At 45.0% G+C, this 19,454-nt stretch overlaps 1 protein-coding gene across 2 annotated transcripts in view; it reads left to right on the forward strand.

The window, feature by feature from the left end:
- The first annotated feature begins 668 nt into the window (after nt 1-668).
- The window catches only part of BIN3 (bridging integrator 3), a 56,662-nt gene continuing 37,876 nt past the window's right edge, over nt 669-19,454 (forward strand). The window contains exon 1 of one of the 2 annotated variants that reach the window (XM_014867136.3): nt 669-770. In XM_014867136.3, the coding sequence (XP_014722622.1) occupies nt 763-770 (8 nt within the window). In that variant the 5' untranslated portion in view covers nt 669-762. The remainder of the gene's footprint in view (nt 771-19,454) is intronic. The other variant, XM_014867138.3, reaches the window with a different exon arrangement.

Raw genomic sequence — 19,454 nt, forward strand, 5'->3', positions numbered from 1 at the left:
AGGTAAGGAGCTCTGGGAGGGCAGAAGGGAGGGTCCATACTGCTTTTCCATGGTTGTGTCTTCCAGGTTAGCACAGTGCCTGGAACATTTAAGGAGCTTAATGAATATTTATTAAACCAATGAGTAGAAAGAATGAGACCATTCACATCACGTGCGTTCTGCAGACGGGAGCATAGACGCAAGGGAGCCCCCCCCCCCCCACCTTGTCTTCTTTTGTTAAGTAAATCCACGGAACACTCCAATCTGAAAAGCACCTATTCCATTTATAGTCAGCACCCTGTGCTATCTCGAAGGTGGGAAAAGATGGATTTGCTTGTGGGTAATAAGTAACCCATGTACAGATTACAAAATTCAAAACACACAAAAGACCATACAGTGAATGTGAGTCTCCCTCTCACCCCTCCCCAGCGGCTCCTTCTCCCATAGACAATTACTGCTCGTGTCTCTGCATTAGAAATCGCTTAATAGAAAGACTGAGGCGACAACCCGGTTAAGCGACACGTGTAGTCAGCAGAAGAGAAGTGTACAACTCAATGTTTAAGACAGAAAACGCCCCTAGGGGTCCCCGCGCCCCGCCACCGGCAGGAGGGCCGCGCGGAGGCCGCGGCAGCAGGGGGTTATCGCGTCGGCCCGCCTCCCAGCCGCAGCTTCCGGGAGGGGGCCGGGGCTCACGTCACTTCCTGGAGACTGGCTGAATCCGGAAGTGATCCCCGAGGACCGAGTTGTGGCTGAGGACTTCGGCGACAGGGCAGGTTCAGGACCATGAGCTGGTGAGTGAGGCCCAGGCGACAGGGGCCGCTGGAGCCCCGGTCCCTCGGGGCGCCCGGCCCTGCGTCCCTCTGAGTCCCTTCGCCCGCGCCTCCCGCCCTGCGCTCACGGACTCGCCACCCCACAGCAGGGCCCGAGGGCCCCGGCTCGCGGGTCGTTCAAGGGGCCTTCCTCCGGTGCTTCCCCGGAGTCCCCATCTCTCAGCAGGACTCACCGGGAAGTAGGGCAGGGATCCCCTTAGCCTGGGATCCCGCGCCTGACTCGTTTCCTGACTCTGTCTGTTCCAAGGAGCCTGTCCCATCTTCTCCCAGCTGCTTGAAGTGAGGGACTTCCCTGTTCCCTCCTCTGAAATATCCGTTGAGGTGGAGCGTCTTCTTTCTCCCCGTGGGCATCTCTCGCATCTCTCCACCGCTCCCATCAGCCCCAGGGCTGTGGCCCTCACTGGAGTCTGGGCCCCCGTTTACTGATCAAAACCCACTTGCTTTCAGATGACTAGCCTGTGCATTATTTAACACTCTTCAAAAGACAAAATTTGCTTCTCTTTTGGAAGAAGCCCCCACCCACGCTCCCAGAATGGGATTGGACTAGTTTTAATCATTTCCAGCGCCATTACCCATTCACTCGTTTCCCTCTAAAATAGACATAGGCAAGTGTCAACATTATGGGAAAAGAAGAGGCGGTGAGCAAAGAAGCCAGGGCGTCTCAGAGTAGTAGAGTCACAACTCCACAGCTGGAAGGGTCATTGCTAGGGAACTGTTTGAACTCGGCTGGTAGTAGACGCTTGATAATGTTTAATGGTTGATTTATTTTGTAAGACTCTGTTTCCCAAAGGACCTTACCTTCAGGCCCAAGGACCTGTATATCCACAACCCCAAACCTCATAGGATCCAACTATAGTGTGTTTCTTTGAATACAGTGACCCCCAGAGATGTATGAGATGAATCAACCCTTTTGGAAACCAAGTTCCGTTAGCTTAGGGAACGTGTTTGCCATTCTGTCCTCAGAGTCTAGCCTGTTTCTTTATGCAAAGTAAGCACACAATAACTAGTTATGAATGAATACAGATAGTAGACTATCCTTTGGGAAGGCTTTTGCAGGCTCACATTTGGCCATCAGTGGAGACGAAGCTCTGGCCACAAGCAGCTAATGTCAGTCAGTGTTAAGAACAACTCTCTAATGTAAAATTTAAGCCATTTCTGTCCCCGCCTCCCCACTGTTTCTTAGACAAAGGTTGATGGACAAATGTCAGACAGTCGGCACCAGCACGTGGAGGGAAGCCCCAAGCAATGCCCTAATAAGCCCCAGCAGGAGCTGCTTCCTTTTCCCTCCACCTTTGCTCCAGGAGGCTGATAGGGAGCTGGAGCCTTAAAAAAACAACTTTCCCATCTTGTTGTAACCTAATTAGTGATGGGCAAAGTGGCAATCCTTCACTTCCCTTTCCTAGAGGAATTACTTCCTTAAAGTGTCAGCCTTGGTCCCTGACCTTGTGATGTAGATATCCTCTCACCTGCTGCGTCTTGAATCTTTGGAGTTCTCTTGCCTAATTTTTCAAGGTAAAAAACAGAAAGTACAGGTGCTTTATATTGCTTAGATTGGTATTTATAATTTTACGAAATGAATCAATCTTTTCTTCACAAAGCAAGAGAAGAGTAGAGCAGAGACCACTAAAGATAAAGGATTCTCTGGGTGATCCAAGGCACGTTTCCACCTGTCCTGCAGAAAGGTTTCTTTTTTTGTTTTTTGGGTTTTTTCTGAAAAACTAGTAGCCTATTTCCTAAAGTCTGTATAGAGAGAATTGAAATTGATAACAGCTCTCTAGCAAAAGCTGAGATTTTTATCCAGTAGAATTAATTTATCAGTACATGCATGTCTTGGTACCTCCTTGGACTGAGGGTCACAACCAAAAGGATGGCTTTGTCCCAAAGCTGAGATTCCTTTCTCTTCCTCCTTAGAAGGCTTCTACGTCATCTTTTGCGTGGACCGTGACCCTCTCTCCCTGAGAGGGAAACAGCACCGGCGCCTGGGCACACAATTGCACTCAGTTCCTGGCTCAATGGCTGGCAAGGGGACCAGGACTGGGTCCTTCTGATTCACTTCTGGGGTGGTTTTCCGGCTCCCAGAATGAATCCATCCATTCATCTGAGACTGGAATTCTCGGTGGGGGAAGAGACCAGAGTGACGTAGAGCCATCATGGGAGGCTGATGTCCAAGGTCAAGTTCACCAAGCGCTTGGGATATGCCAGCCATCATTGAATAAGGCCTAGAGGCACGCAGCCCATGGTCCCCAGAGGGTAACCGTTGTTCTGGGCTAGGCCATGCTTTCAAAATGTCACAGTGAGAAATGTCCAATATTGATGCCCTTTGTACACTGTGGACTTTGCATGAAGAGTGAGAGGTCTTTGTTCTCTGCTTCCTCTGTGCATGCAGCCCGCCCACACCTTGTTTGTTTAATGAGTACCTGCTGCCTTCATTCACCATCTCCCCATCCACTCATCCACCCATCTTCCTTTCAGCAAGGTGGCCCAGTGGTGTGCCCTGCAGGAAAAAGGCATTCACTGTTCACATTTCAGATCACTGATCCACCTCTTGGTCCCAAGCCAAGTGCTTCGTGCTCTCCTTTCCTCCTCCCTTTCTCTCCCTCTGCCTGTCTTTGTGCCTTTATTATGGTATGGAGGGAGAACTAATTAGAATTAAGAATAGTGACCTTAATCTGACTTAGCTATCGCCGGGGATTGTAGCCTTCCCTGGAACTACACACCTTGGTGATTTTAGGCTTGAATGATGAGGAAAAAGGAGTACTGGAGAAAGTCTTCCTATACCTAGGGATCCAGGAATTTGACTCAGAACAAAGGAAACTAGAATCCACGCAGATAAGTTTGGCTGGGAGTTAGACTGCTGAGTTCAGGTTCTGGTTCCCTCATTCACAGTGTGGGCTGGTCAAGCATTTAACCTTTCTCTGTCTTATTTTCCCCAACTGTAACATGGAATGGATAATCCCAGCTGACACTTTGTCACCCAAGTCTGTTGTGAAAAGAATGGAGACTATCTGGATATAATTTTTTCCAACTCTTCTGGGCTCTTCCACTTCTGTCTGCCCCTTAAGTATTGGTATTCCTCAGGGTCAGTCCTCTTTCTTTCTTTTGCCTCTTCTCTCCTTATATAGCCTCTCCATCAGGATAAAGGCCTAACTCGGGCCCATGAATTATAAGGCCCTTCTGGATCTGGCTGTCCCTCTTTTCTGCCGTGTCCAAGCTTTCCCTGGTCTCTTGTGCCCCTCCTCCTCCGTGTGTGCTGTTTCCTCTGCCTGAAGTGCCCTTTACTCCCACGCCCCCATCCATGAGGCCAGCGTCCACTCGTCCTTCAAGAGTCAGGCAGGAACGTCCCCCGACACCCTGCCAAGCTGAGTTGGGCACCCCTCCTCTGACCCTCGTCCGCATCTGTACTTGAATTGTTGGTTTACTTGTCAGTAACCCCACTAGTCTATGAGCTGTTGAAAACAGGGACTGTCTCTTGGTCATACTATATCCCTAGCACTGACCCCGGTAACCAGTAAATGTTTATTGAATGTATGAATGAAGACCTTTTCCCATTGACTGACTTGCTTAGCTCAGGAAAAATTTTAAAATAACATGCAAAACCTGTAAGTCATGTCCTGAAAGGAAGAGCCTCTAAGAGTGCTATTGCTAAATCAACTGATGGAAGAAGTGGCTTCCTAGCCTCTCTGAGGCTGTCTCTGATTGTTCTCTCCCCTCTCCTCTCCAACCACCCCCACCCAAACTACTTTGTTCTGTCCTTCCCTAATACTTCTCCAGTCCTTCCAGGTCTCACAAACGGGCACCTCTCTCCCATGTAAACTCTGAGAGCAAGACTTACAACCTCTTCATCTTTATGTACACATACTGTCTTGCACATAGTAGGTACCTAGTCCCTAATTGTTAAATGAGATATCAGGAAAGGACGATACACTGCTGGGTCAGACAACCATCCATTCAGTTTCAAACATTTTCTCAGTGGAGTCTCTTTTCCCTCTAATATTACCATTGCTATCTTATATTTGTATAGTGCTTTTAACTTTTCAAATTACTTTCCCATTCATTACCTGATTTCATCCTCACATCTTTGAAGTAAGCAGTTCAGGTCTTATTATCTCCCTTTGAGAACTTATTAGAATTCACTCAGGGAGTGCTTGGTAGAACTGGAACTAAAACCTGCTTTCCTTGAGTATTCTCTCCACCTGAACAGGAACATTAGAAAAGTGGAAGACAGGGGGCCGGCCCCAGGGCCAAGTGGTTAAGTTCGTGTGCTCTGTTTCAGTGGCCCAGGGTTTTAGCAATTCGGATCCTGGGCGTGGACATGGCAGTGCTCATCAAGGCATGCTGAGGCAGCGTCCCACATGCCACAACTAGAAGGACCCACAACTGAAAATACACAACTATGTACTGGGGGGCTTTGGGAGAAAAAGTAAGAATAAAATCTTTAAAAAAAAAGAAAAGTGGGGGGCTGGCCCTGTGGCCGAGTGGTTAAGTTCGCGCGCTCTGCTGCAGGCGGCCCAGTGTTTCATTGGTTCGAATCCTGGGCGCGGACATGGCACTGCTCATCAGACCACGCTGAGGGAGCATCCCACATGCCACAACTAGAAGAACCCACAACGAAGAATACACAACTATGTACCGGGGGGGCTTTGGGGAGAAAAAGGAAAAAATAAAATCTTTAAAAAAAAAAAAAGAAAAGAAAAGAGAAGTGGAAGACCATTTCCAAGCTGATTGGAACTCAAAGGAAGGTACTGTATTTTACTTTGCTAGGATGTGTCGACACTGCCAGGTTGGTAGTGAATTACAGCAAGTTGCTGGGTTTCACACGTGAAGTGTTAGAGGAAGTCCTGTGTCCTGCAGACGTCCTGCTCTTCTGGGCCATGTCTGCTTCTTCCTGCTATGGGGACTCCCTGCCTGGGGCAGCCTTACCACTCACTTCTTCTGTGACTTAGGACAGGCCAAGCTCTCCCCAAGCTTTTTCCTCCTCTCTAGAGAGAATGGTAATGCCAGAAAACAGGGACCCCATGAAGCGTCTGTGAGAGTCTGTATTCAACAGGCTTTGGACACGAATGTAAAAACATCTCACTCTTATTTCAGCTGCTTGTAATGAGAGGAGAAGGGACTTTTCCCAGTTTTTGGAGTAGTTGGAAAGAGGCAGGGTATCTTGAGCCCCACAGCTTCTTAGTCCAAGGTACTTTCTTAGGCCTTTGTAGTTAGATAAAGTTATAGCCTCTAGAGTTGGCAATTTAGCTACTAGAGTTGTTTTCCCAAACCCATTATTTTGGTGGCTAATCCATTAAATAGGGCCCAGTATAAGTGGGTTGCACATAGATAATGCTTAATAGATATTTGTTGATTTAATGCTTATTGAACAGTTTTAATGTATAAGGGCCTGCGCTAAGTGGTGGAGAACATTCAAAAGGCTATAGGAATCGATCCATCTTCAGCATATGGAAAGTGCTAGGGATTCGCAGGAATGGCAGCAGGTTGCTAAATGTTGGTGGGGCGTCGACAAGAAAGACTTCGCCTAGAGGATGTAATTTTAACTGAACCTTGACCTAGCAAGTATGTACTGTTTCAGTGGGGAGTGGGAGAGGGGTCCCAGTTAGAAGAATGGCATGAAAAGGTGGGTGGAGATAGAAGGCATCCAGAGTATTTGGGGGGACGGTTAGGAGGTGGTGTGGGTTAGTAAGTACTGTTCCAGGGGAGGCCTCGTGGATGAGAGTTGGCACTCTAGTTGGGGCCACGTTGAAAGTGCTTTCAGTTCCATGCTGAAGAATTAAAATTGGGCTTAGGCTTTTGAAAATGGAAGGTTTTTGGGAAAGTGGCATGGCCAAAGCAATGATTTAGTCAGATGGTCTGCAGTGGTCTGCAGTGTAACTCAGAACAGAGAAAGAATGGAGCCGGCGGGCTAACTAGGACCATGGCTTCCAGAACTGTTTAACCACAACTTGCTGTCAGCAATAGGTTTTTTTTGTTTTTTTTTTAAACATATGGAGTTTTGTTTTGTGTGTGTGTGTGTGTGTGTGTGTGTGAGGAATATCGGCCCTAAGCTAACATCTGTTGCCAATCTTTCTCTTTTTTTTTACTCCCCAGAGCCCCAGTTCATAGTTGTAGGTCCTTCTAGTTCTTCTATGTGGGCCACCGCCACAGCATGGCCTGATGAGCAGCATGTAGATCTGCGCCCAGGATCCAAACCAGCGAACCCTGGGCCGCCAAAGCAGAACACACAAAATCAACCACTCGGCCACAGGGCCAGCCCCCAGAAATCCCTTTGGTATCACAACTCACACACATACTTATACTTGAAATAAAATTTTCACACAGTGTATGTGCAATGCACTCTGATATTATGTTCTATTTCATTTTTAAAGGAATGACCCACTTCAATTGATTTCATGACAAATTTTGATATATGTTAGCAGTGGAATAGTGTGTAGCAGTTTAAATGGTCAATGAATGATAGGCATTCTACATAGGCTCCGGTTTGAAAATCACCTACTAGGAGTTTATTACAAATATTCAAACTATAAGCTACCACCTGTGACTTCAGCCAGCTAAAGATAATATTGTTTGTTTATTTTGGTATTTTTCATGGGTTATAATGAGAAATAGGGGGCAACTGTAAAGAACACTGGTGGTATTCTTCGTAAGAACTTATTTCATAGATTTGAAAACCGTCATTCACTTTGTAGAGTGGACAAAAGCCTCTAGCAAGATGTTCAGTTTATTAGTAATCAGGGGAAAGCTGATTAGACCAACAGTTTGATGCCATTTCACAGCCATCAGTCTGGCAAAAATTTTAAAGTCTGGCGGTGCCAAGTATCTGAGGATGACGAGCAGTTGGAACTCTCATCCTCTTCCCGGGCAGGTGTGTAAATTGATACAACCGCTTGGGAGATTTTTCAGTACCTCCCACAGTTGGAGACGTACCTACCCCATCACCTGGGGAAACTCCTGCACCTGTGGAGCAGGAGACACGCACAGGAATGTTAGTTGCTCCATTGTTCCTAGATGTCAGGCCTCCAAACGATGGGTAAATAAAATGTGATATCGTTCCATAAGGACGTATGGAGCCGTTAAAATGAATGAAGTAGAGCTATGTGTATCAGCCATGGACAAATCTCAAAAACATAATGCTCAACATCAAAAGCTGCTTTCAAAATGATGCATTCAGTGTTGTGCTGTTTCTATAAAGTTTAGACCTGTAAAACAATACTACATTGTGCTTACAGATTTAAACTTATGTAGTGAAAGTAGGGGAATAATAAGTACTAAATTCAGAGTAGTGGTTACCTCTAGGGTAGCAAGGAGGGAGAGAAGGATGCGGAATCAGGCTGCGATGCTCAGGGAGCTTCAGCAGTACCTGTGCTGTGCTGTTGCTCAAAGAATAAGCTCTGGAGCAAGTATGGCTTCATCTTAGAATCTGACAGTGCTAAGTGGTGGATACATGAGTATTTATTATATATTCTCTATGGTTTTCCGAGTGTTTGCAATATTTCCTAACTTTTGTCATACCTAGCCTGGCCAGCATCATGGCTAGGGCTGACCTCACTTTTCGTAGCAAGAGAATTATTGCCTCCTGTGGCCAATAGGTGGAGATGACCTACGGGGTGGCCCAGAAGTGAGTTTCCAGCCCAGCCCTCCTCCTCCTTCCTCTGCTTTCTAGGGGCCAGACCTTCAGCAGAGAAGAGGAAAAGGTAGAGTGAAAGATCTTTTTATGATTCCTCGTTGGTAAGAGACAGCAGTGAAAATGAGATTAGAGACCATGCCTCAGAAGCAAACCAGCTGATCTGGGGCTCCTGAGTGTCTGTGTCTGCGCCACTGTTAACCTGTCAGAATGGAAATCAGACCGTTGGAGGCTTCTCTCTGGCTTGTTGAGTAAGCAGGACAAACCTTTCACCTCAGAATGCCTTATGTTTCCCTTTTATAAAATGGAAAACCCACTTTCTACCCCTTCCTGTCTTAACAGATTAGAATGAGGATAAGTAATCGCTTGTCTGTCAAATATTAGGAGTTTCTTAAAGAGCTGCAAAGGAAAATCCACACTCCTCCCTGAATTGCCTTTCTTCCTCTCTTATCTTGACCTTTAGATGCTCCATCAGCTGCCAGACTTCTGTGACAAATCCTTTTACTACTCAGCCAGAAGTCACCACTCAATTTTAAGCAAATATCTTAAGTTGGGCCTGGTGGTGGTACGTTATGGCATGGGACTGCTGCTTGCCCCAAAGCAGAAAAAAATCATTTCAGGTTTCCCAACCATACATGTCTCTGTGTGACTCTGTGCAAGTCACCCCCTATGGGCCTCAGTTTGATCATCATCATCAAAATACCACCACCAGGGGCCAGCCCAGTGGCGCAGCGGTTAAGTGCACACATTCCGCTTTGGTGGCCCAGGGTTCACCAGTTCGGATCCCGGGTGTGGATATAGCACCACTTGGCAAGCCATGCTATGGTAGGCGTCCCACATATAAGGTAGAGGAAGATGGGCACAGATGTTAGCTCAGGGCCAATCTTCCTCAGCAGAAAGAGGAGGATTGGCAGCAGATGTTAGCTCAGGGCTAATCTTCCTCAAGAAAAAAAAATAAAAAAGAGTAAGAACGAAAGGACATTAAGAGGCAGAAGCAAACTCACTTGCTCCCAATGTCAACTGTTGCTATAATATGAACCTTAAAGGATATTTAAAAAAAAAAATACCACCACTACCATCTGTACAGCACATACAGGGTGCTTACTGTATGTCAGGAGCTGTTTTAAGCATTAAACTCACTTAGCTTTCACAGCAGTCCTGTAAGATAGGTACATTATTATCCCACTTTGTAGACAAGGAAACTGAGGCACAGGAAGGTTGGGTAACTTTCCAGAGTCTCATGGCTGGCAGTTGGCAGAGTCAGGACTTGAACTCAGGCAGTCTGGCTCCAGAGTCCATCCCCTTAACCAGTGCCCTGTCTCTTGCGTGAAATGTAGGAGTGCACCACTTTAAAAGAACTGGTGTAGGGAAGCACCCAGCACAAACACTGGCAACAGTAGATGCTCAACAAATGGTCACTTTAACGAGATGATCTCACTCAACATTCTGTGGTTCATTCTGCCTTTACTTTTCAGAGGTCAGCTTGGGGACCATGGGGAAGGAGGGATCACAGCTGAACTGGGTGATGATCATTCTGGTCCAAGTAGCAAATCAGCCAAGTCACAGAGTCATGCCTTTTATTTTTAAACACGCACATACCTCCGCAATGTGGTAGCAAGTCAGGGTAGTATTCTGTGTGCTCTGGTTTTGGACCTGGCTAATGTAGGAGAAGGACTGAGCTGGGGCCAGAGAGGCTGTGGTCATAGGCACTGGATATGGATCATTTAAAGCTCAATTCATTTCCCATTCTGATAGGGGCTCTCACGCCCTTGCTCGGGCTGAACTTCCCGTGGCCTGTTGGCATTGTGTCCAGCTGGCCCTTCAGAGAGGATGGCAGCCAGCAAGCAGCTGTTCTCCCGGAGCCAGCTGACTCTCCGTAAGCCTTGCCCCGGCCCTCTGTTTTCTCTCTCCAATTGTCAAGGTGGTGTTAGCCTTGGTGGGGCCTCAGACCAGAGAAAGCAGCGACCCAAGGATAGAGTAACAGAAGGATGAGGGAAGGAGGGGCTTGTCCTTCCAGCCTGCAGAAGCTGCTGCCTTTCGCCCACCTTCCTGCTCTGGCCGAGACAGTGACTCAGGCCCAGACCACTCCCCGGGGAGCCAGGATTTCAGCCACTGTCAACTGCCGCCTACTCTTTGCTCAGCCTTCCCTTCATTCTCACCTCCCTCACCTCTCCCTTCCCCCCAAAACTCTGATCTTTGCCCACCTAGAGATAGCAGAAAGATACAGGGTGGGGTAGACTGAATCATTTCAGGATTCTTTCCGCCCCAAGCCAGGCCTAGGCTCATTCACGTTCAGCTGAAACAAATTCCAGAGGCCAAGCGAAACCTTGGAAAGAGTGTGTTGGTTTCAGCTTCTTTACCCTCTTCTCTGTCATGGAAGTGGAGGACTCTCCAAAGAAGGCAGGGCTTGCAGGCTCTGCTGGGCCGGCCAGGGATCCCGCCCAGCCACCGTCTGGGCCTGCCTCTGATCTCAGCCTCTACAGTGGAGGGGTGGGGAAGCGAGACTGAGAAACCTAGCAAACTGAAAATGCAAAGAGCTGTTTTTGTAAATAGACGTTACACAAGAGCAGGAGTTTTTTTGGAAAGATTTTACTGAGACAGACAGAATTAGCCAACTGGCATCATGCTGCTAATAGAGATATTTACTGTTTGAAAAAGTCTATTTGTAGCTTTGGAGAACATCCTGTTGACTTTTCTTTATTGTGAAGGAAAATAGAACCTTTTTTCCCCTCCCCCTCTGTACACACAGCACTTTTTTTCTTGTTAGAGGTGGGGCATGTTGGGGGTTGGAGAAAGGTAGAGTTGAGAGAAATGTTTTCTCCATTTTGTTGCTGAGACCAAAATAGCCCTTCTCCTGCCCTCTGGTACTCATATTTATGGAGAGGCAAGCAGAACCAAGGAAGGAACCGTACAGTGGAAGCCGGGAACTCAGAGCCCTCTTGATTTCTTGCAGGCTGTAGAGATTCTCTGGGGAGAAAACCCAACCTTCTCTCTGGGCCTCTGCTTACCCACCCAGTTCCAAGGGGAGAACCCTGAGGGAAGCTGTGAAGAGGTGGGGACGTCCCCGCCCTGGAGGACTGCCTGCCTGGGCCCTGAACCACAGCTGTGCCGGGCAGCACTGCACTGGGAGATGCCAGGCTCTGTCACTCCTGCCACATACTTTCTGAAGCAGCTGTTTCTCCTGAGGAAGTCCCCGAGCTCCAAGCGCCGGCAGGGGACGAGAACCCAGGGACGCAGTCGGGGATCAGTGAGAAGAAGAGGCAGGAGACGGCTGAAGTGTAGCTGTGTCGCTCTTCCCTCTCCCTTTCCCCACACCACCTGTCACCACTTCGGTGGCAGAGAATCTGATCCTTCCATCAGGGCGCCTGCCCTAGTTTTCTGGCTATTTCTCTGGCAGAGTGGAGCATGTCTGCCATTTGGCAGCCTCAGAATAAACCCAGGAGCCTCTTCTCCCTTCACGTTTCCTCTTAGGCTCTTTAAAATATTTTCCCTTGACCTGTACTCTAATGACTTCACGGGGCTTTACTGCCCATGCCAGAGGTCAGCTCCCTTTTCCTGTCTCCACTGGATATGCTTTCCCTTGACCCAGCTGGTACTTGTGTCTGATGATACCCTTTTTAGGTTTTGTTTTAGTCATAAAGATTGAGATACCAAAGACAATGCTATCACCTTTCTTGTTCTTTATATAGTCTTATCTAAGAGGATTTTTTTCAGGAACCTTTAGAGTATGGTATTTTATAGGACCCTTGGGGTGATGGACTTATTTTGCTCATTCATCTAGTCGTTCATTCAGTGCCGACTCTGTGCACAAAAGTAGACCGTAAGCTCCCTGAGATCATAGAGTGAGTCTGTCTGGTTCATCCTGACATCCCTAGAGCCTGGCATAGTCCTAGGTGTAAAGGAGGCCATTAATAGACATTGACTGAATACTCACTCAGTGAGAGGGTGGAAATAGCACTGTGCCTAGTACAGTACTTGTGGGAGTCACAAAGAACCGTAACATTTAGTCCCCCACTTGAGGTGCTTGTGTATCATAGTCAGAAAGCAAGATGGATGTATACATATCAAAGTTAATTAACCTCACCCTTTACCAAGCAGAATTTACTTCAGTAATGAAAGATGGCTCAGTCTTAGGAAACGTATTCACACACTTCATCAAAAAACTAAGTGGTAGGAAAACAAACTGGTCATCTACATGCGCACTGAAAAGGCATTGATGTAGTTCAAAAATCAAGTCTTTGTATCATTTCGTAAACTAGGAACAGAAAGCTATTTCCTTACTATTTATGGGGCTTTGTGGCTGAAGCCAGTAAGCCTCTTCGTATTTAATAGTGAACAGTCAGACTCGAAGCATTTCGACTAGTCAGAAACTTTTTTTCTATAATTTCTAGCCAATGCCATAACACATGACAGGAAATAGGTATAAAATATTGGGAAAGAAAAAGGGAAATTGTATTATTATTTTCAAATGATATGACTATCTATTTGGAAAACCCAATTAGTTCTTTTTTGGTTTGTTTTCAGCTGAATTTCTTGGGCTATATAGGTTAAGTATGTAGGTGTGGTGACTAGTTTCAGGGTAAATACTTAACACCCAGTGGCTTTTCTGTGTACCAGGAAGATAAAATGAAAAAGAGAATTCCATTTACGTTATAAGCAAAAATATAAAATTCCAAGGAATGCACCTAAGACACATGTAGGACTAAATATTTCACATGTAAGTATTACTTTAGGATCTTAATATTTAACAAAGTATATGTAGAGGACCTATATGAGAAAAGCTTTTAAGACTAAAGGACATAATAAAAAGAGTTGAATGAATGGAAAGAAATATTATGGCCCTGAATGAGCAAACCAACTATGTGTAAAGATGTAGGTTCTTCAAAAGTTAATCTATAAATATAATGCATTTTCAGTAATAAACGTCCTGATTTGGGGAGATGGACACAGCAGGTGATTTCAAAGTTCATCTTAAATATTAAAACAAATTAAAAAGCCAATAAATTGCCTGCAAAAGAAATGTAATGAGAAAGAATTTGCTTTACTAGGTATTAAGAGCTGTTGTAAACCTTAACAATTAAATGTATGTTATTGGCAGAAGAGTAAACAGGTCTCTGGTATGGAATAGAAGTATTTAACACTGATAAAATGATTTTTCAAAGATAGATTTTTTTTTTTTAAAGATTGGCACCTGAGCTAACATCTGTTGCCAATCTTCCCTTTTTTTTTCCTTCTTCTCCTCGAAGCCCCCAGTACATAGTTGTATATTCTAGTTGCAGGTCCTTCTAGTCTTGCTATGTGGTATGCCACCTCAGCATGGCCTGACGAGCAGTGCCAGGTCTGTGCCCAGGATCCAAACCGGCGAAACCTTGAGTCACGGAAGTGGAGCACACAAACCTGATCACTTGACCACGGGGCCAGCCCCAAAGAGAGATTATTTTTAAAATCATGCTAAAACAACTGGCTAGCCATACATTCAAACTCTAAATGGAATAAAGATTTAAATATAAAAAATAAACCACTAAAATTCTTATGGAAGTTCAAGGAACACAGAATAGCCAAAACAATCTTGACAAAGAACAAAGTTGGAGGACTCACACTTCCCAGTCTCAAGATGACTACAAGGCTACAGTAATTAAGGCAGTGTGGTACTGGCAATAAAGAGAAGCATGTAGACCAACGGACTAGAATTGAGAGTCCAGAAATAAGCCTTTACATTTATGGTCAGTTGACGCCAAGATGCCAAGACAGTTCAACCGGAAGGAATAGTCTTTTTGACCGAGAGTGCTGGGACCCTAACCTCACACCATATACAAAAATGAACTCGAAATGGATCTAAGACCTAAATGTAAGGGCTACAACTATAAAACTCTAACAAGAAAACGTAAAAGTGAATCTTCATGACCTTGGATTTGTGATACCAGAAGCACAAACGACAAAAGAAAAAATAGATTTGACTTCTTCAAAATCTAAAACTTTTGTGCTTCAAAGGACACCATTAAGAAAGTGAAAAAACAACTCACAAACGAGAGAAAATATTTGCAAAGTATATATCTGATTAGCAACTTGAACCCAGACTATATAAGGAACTCTTACAACTCACCAATAAAAACAGACAAAGCATTTTTAAAATAGACAAAGAATTTGAATAGATATTTCTCCAAAGAAAACATACAGATGACCAATAAGCACATGAAAAGATGCTCAACATCATTAGTCATTATAGAAATGCAAATTAAAGCCACAAGGAAATAGCCCTCATGCCCAATAGAAAGGCTAAAATAAAAGGGACAGTGATAAGTGTTGGTGAGGTGGTGGAGAAATCGGAACCCTCATAAGCTGCTGGTGGGAATGTAAAACAGTGCGGCCATTCTAGAAAACAGTCTGTCAGTTCCTCAAGAAGTTAAACATAGACTTACTGTATGGCCCAACAATTGCACTCCTAGGTGTGTACTCAAGAGAAATGAAAACATACATCCACACAAAAACTGGTACAGAGGGGCCAGCCCAGTGGCGCAGCTGTTAAGTTTGCACGTTCCGCTTTGGCAGCCTGGGGTTCACTGGTTCAGATCCCGGTTGTGGACATGGCACCGCTTGGCAAGCCATACTGTGGTAGGTGTCCCACATACAAAGTAGAGGAAGATGGGCACAGATGTTAGCTCAGGGCCAGTCTTCCTCAGCAAAAAGAGGAGGACTGGCAGCAGTTAGCTCAGGGCTAATCTTCCTCAAAAGAAAACCTGTACAGAAATTTTCATAGCAGCTTTATTCATGATAGCCAAAAAGTGGAATCAACCCAAATGTCTAGCACCTGATGAATGGATAAACTAAATGTGGTATATCCATATAGTGGAATATTATTCAGTGATTTTAAAAAAAAGAGATGAAGCACTACCCACTACAACATGGGTGATCCTTGAAAACATTTTGCAAAGTGAAAGAAGCCAACACAAAAGGCCACATATTATATAATTCTATTTGGATGAAATGTGCAGAGTAGGCAAATCCATAGAGACGGAAAGTAGATTAATGGTTGCCAAGAGCTTGAGGGCAGGGGGAAATAAGGAATGACTGCTCATAGATATGGGGTTTCTTTTTGGGTGATGAAAATTTCTGAAATTAGTGGTGATGGTTGCACAGCTCTGAGTATACCAAAAACAACCAAATTGTACACTTTAAAAGGGTGAATGTTATGATACATGAATTATAACTCAATAAAGCTGTTATTTAAAAATTAATAAATAAACCAGGCTCTGAGTGAACATGCCAGATTGAATACATACATCTAATTTATCTCCCTTACAAATCCCACAGAAAGCATAGTAAAACAAGTTTTTTAAGGCATAAATCTACAGATTCAGGGAGAATAGAAAAGACTTCAGCAGCATTTGGGAATTGGAATGCAGGTGCATGAGGTAACTGGCTTAGCAGTTCCAAGAAAGCCAAATCCTAATCTGGCATTTAGGAGAACCAAGAGCCATCCCAGCTTACATCACCGAATCCTCAAAAGTGCAGGAATTGGTGGCACTAGTACCTCTCGAAGCCGGGTGAGGCTGAGCACTCAGGTCGAGAGGGTGGTCGCAGCTGTTTGTAAACAAGTTGCAAGCCCTGCCGTGCCCTCCCCGTCTCCGTTTCACCAGGAGACTGTCTCTGCCTCACCCCAGCAGAAGAATGGAAGGGCCACCCCTGCAGAGCGGGAAACGGAGTTTCTGTGTAGGGCACACAGACGTTGAGTTACTGTGTGAGATGAGTGAAGCTTAAACTGCAGCCCCCTCGCTTGCACGCATCCTGTCCCAGGCCCTGGAAGGAACCCTCACCACGTGTTCACATAGTCCTGTGTTTTTGTAAACTTTGGAAACGTATTTCTGCTGCACTCAGTTAAGAAAACCTCTGCCTTTGCTTCCTCCTTTTCTTCTCTCGAGTACCCCTCAGGTCAGGCAGCTTTGGAATGGCCTAGGCCGTTTTTGGAATGAGACTGGGGATGGGAGTTGAATTAGGAATAAGCTCTTTAACTGCTATTTGTAAAGACATTTTTGGAAAACTGTAATAAGACAAGTGAGAAATTACAAATTCCTGAGTTGGAAATATACGAAGGGTACCTCTTTTGGTTATCTTTAAATTTATTTAAAAACGAAAGGATAATTTGGATGAAAAATAATGGAACAGAAAACGAAAGTGGCCAAGGTGAGCAATTAAATCAATAGATATTCTGAAATCGAGTAAAATATAATGAAACATTTTCAGATCGCACCAAAAGCTAGTAATTCATTATGAGAATGAGATGAAGAGATGATTGTTTGAGAATCCAGTTAATGAGGAGGCGGGGCAGATCATGTGAAGAGAACCTGAAACTCGCGCCCTCCTCCAAGGTGTCAGTGACAGACCAGTTACTCTCATTAATTCGGAGAGCATTTAGGATTAGTCATTGCACCAGAAAACTGGAAACGCGCCCTGAAATTTTATAGCTTATTTGTGAAAGAAAATGAGATTTTCCTAAATTTTACAACAATCCTAAAATTTATATATTACCAGTAAGCTGAAAAAAAGCTTTTCTAAACTGTCAGTAATAGAAAACAAATTTCAGTCAACCATACTAGAGGAAAGGCTGAATTATCTCCTTTTCTCTCTAAGAAAATGATGCTCCCAGCTCTGTGTCACGTGAAGAGGCAATCATAGACTATGCAGCCAAAAAAATGCAGGAAAATAAATAGAGAGGTGTGTCAGGCAGATGATTAATAAAAATATTAGGTTATTCTTGATTTTCTGATGTTCACGTTATTTGTCAGCTTTTATAACTTATAATTTGTTATGCTCTTTTCTCTGTCTAAGTAAGCATTCACCTTCATGGCTGTTTTTATATTTGTACTTTTTGTCTTCTTTTTCTTTAAAAGGGCATGCAAAATTCTGTCCGCTTCAGTGCCACAAACCCAGACCCATTCAAGCACAGCTGAGGGCAGGCCTGCCTTTCTGAAGGCAGGAGGGGGAGCGAGTGATACCATGCAGGTGCTGAGGCACCCCTCCCTCTCCCCAGCATACACACAGGACCTCTTCTACTCACTGAGCTCCAGGCGCTGAGCTGGGCCTCTGCTCCCAAGGCAAGAGTCTGGAAGAATCTGCTCAAGGGAGTTTTACCTGCCTAGGAGAAAAGACTGGATACTGACATCAGGGGTTCCCCACCAGACTGCTCAGCCAGGTCACCCTACACAGTAGACAGACATTATCCCTTTACTCACAGCTTCTAGTCAGCTTTTGTCCCCAGTCATGTATGTAAGCAGACAACCAAGAATTACCACACATCCAAGGGAAGCATTTGGTATGAAAAATAGAGACCGAAACAGAAAAAAAGGCAACTTGAAGGGAAACTGAGACTGTTAAGGAAGAAGACATTTTTTAAAAATTATCGTTAAGGGGCTGGCCCCGTGGCCGAGTGGTTAAGTTCGCGCGCTCCGCTGCAGGCGGCCCAGGGTTTCGTCTGTTTGAATCCTGGGTGTGGACATCGCACTGCTCATCGAACCACGCTGAGGCAGCATCCCACATGCCACAACTGGAAGGACTCACAACTAAGAATATACAACTGTGTACTGGGGGGCTTTGGGGAGAAAAAGGAAAAAAATAAAATCTTAAAAAAAAAAAATTATCGGTAAGATCCTTAGAGAGGGGCTGGCCCAGCAGCTTAGTGGTTAGGTTCGCATGTTCTGCTTCAGCGGCCCAGGGTTCTCAGGTTCAGATCCCGGATGCGGACCTAGCGCCACTTGTCAAGCCACACTGTGGCGGCATCCCACATAAAGTGGAGGAAGATGGGCACAGACGTTAGCTCAGTGACAATATTCCTCAAGCAAAAAGAGGAAGAGTGGCAACAGATGTTAGCTCAGAGCCAGTCTTCCTCACACACACACAAATAAGATCCTCAGAGAGATAAGGCATCCATGAAATAAAAAGGACATCCTGAAAATTAAAAAGAGCTCCCAGAAATTCAAAATATGACAGCAGAAATGAAAACCTCTTTAGAAGTATCAGAAGGTAAAGAAACATTGAAAAATGGAGAAATTAGAGGACCAGCCAAGGAGGGTCAGCATTGGAATTATAAGAATTTCAGAAATAAGAAACAGAAAATGAGGGGGAAGAAATCAACAAGTTTTTTAAATCTGAGAACTAAAGATTATAAATTGCCGATTGAAAGAGTCCAGCCAGCACAATGGATGAAATTAGACCCACCAGGTACATGGTTGTGAAATTTTACACCACCTATAAGCTTGCATAAAAAAGATTAAAAGCAGATGACATACAAAGGATGGGAGTCAGAGTGGCTTTAGACTTGACCACCACAGCACTACTAGGAAATTAGAAGCCAATGAAGCAATGCCTCTCAGATTCTGAATGCCTGTAATTCTCTACCCAGTCAAACTACCTAATGTGAGGGTAGAATAAAAAGGGCTTTGGTTTTGCAAATCTCAAAACTTATCTCCCACATGCTTTTTCTCCACCCAAATGAAGAGTAAACTGAGAAAGAAGATAGGGAATCCAGAAGGAAAAAGTCTTAGGAGAGAGGCAGAAGGAATCCCTGTGAGGATGGCGGAGGGAGCCCAGGAGGCTGGCTGTACAGGAATGGAGGCCACCAGGCTGGAGCAGAGCAAGGCTCCAGGAGAGACTGCTTCAAGAAGTGGAAGACAGAGCACCTGTGAAGGAGTGTACTGAGAGCACAGTCAGACAGCTGAGATTGACTAACAGATGGGTGCACAGAAAATTGAGCAAATGAAAGAAAAGTGACAATTATTAATTTTAGGGAAAGCAAAAAATTATGCAATGTTGTTAGTTAATTACTGCTGTGTAACAAATTACCTCATAACTTAGTGTCTCGAAGCAACACTACCAATTTTTGTTGGTCAGAAATTTGGGAGAGGCCTAGCTGGGGGGGTTGGCTTCAGAACTCTAGAGGTTGCGATTCTTCTGAGGGCTTGGCCAAGGCTGAGCAATCTGTTGGCTGCCACATGCACGAAGGAAAATAAATCACATTATGCTCCTAATGG

Source organism: Equus asinus, chromosome 3 (assembly GCF_041296235.1).
Source record: "Equus asinus isolate D_3611 breed Donkey chromosome 3, EquAss-T2T_v2, whole genome shotgun sequence".
Classification (NCBI taxonomy): Eukaryota; Metazoa; Chordata; class Mammalia; order Perissodactyla; family Equidae; genus Equus; species Equus asinus.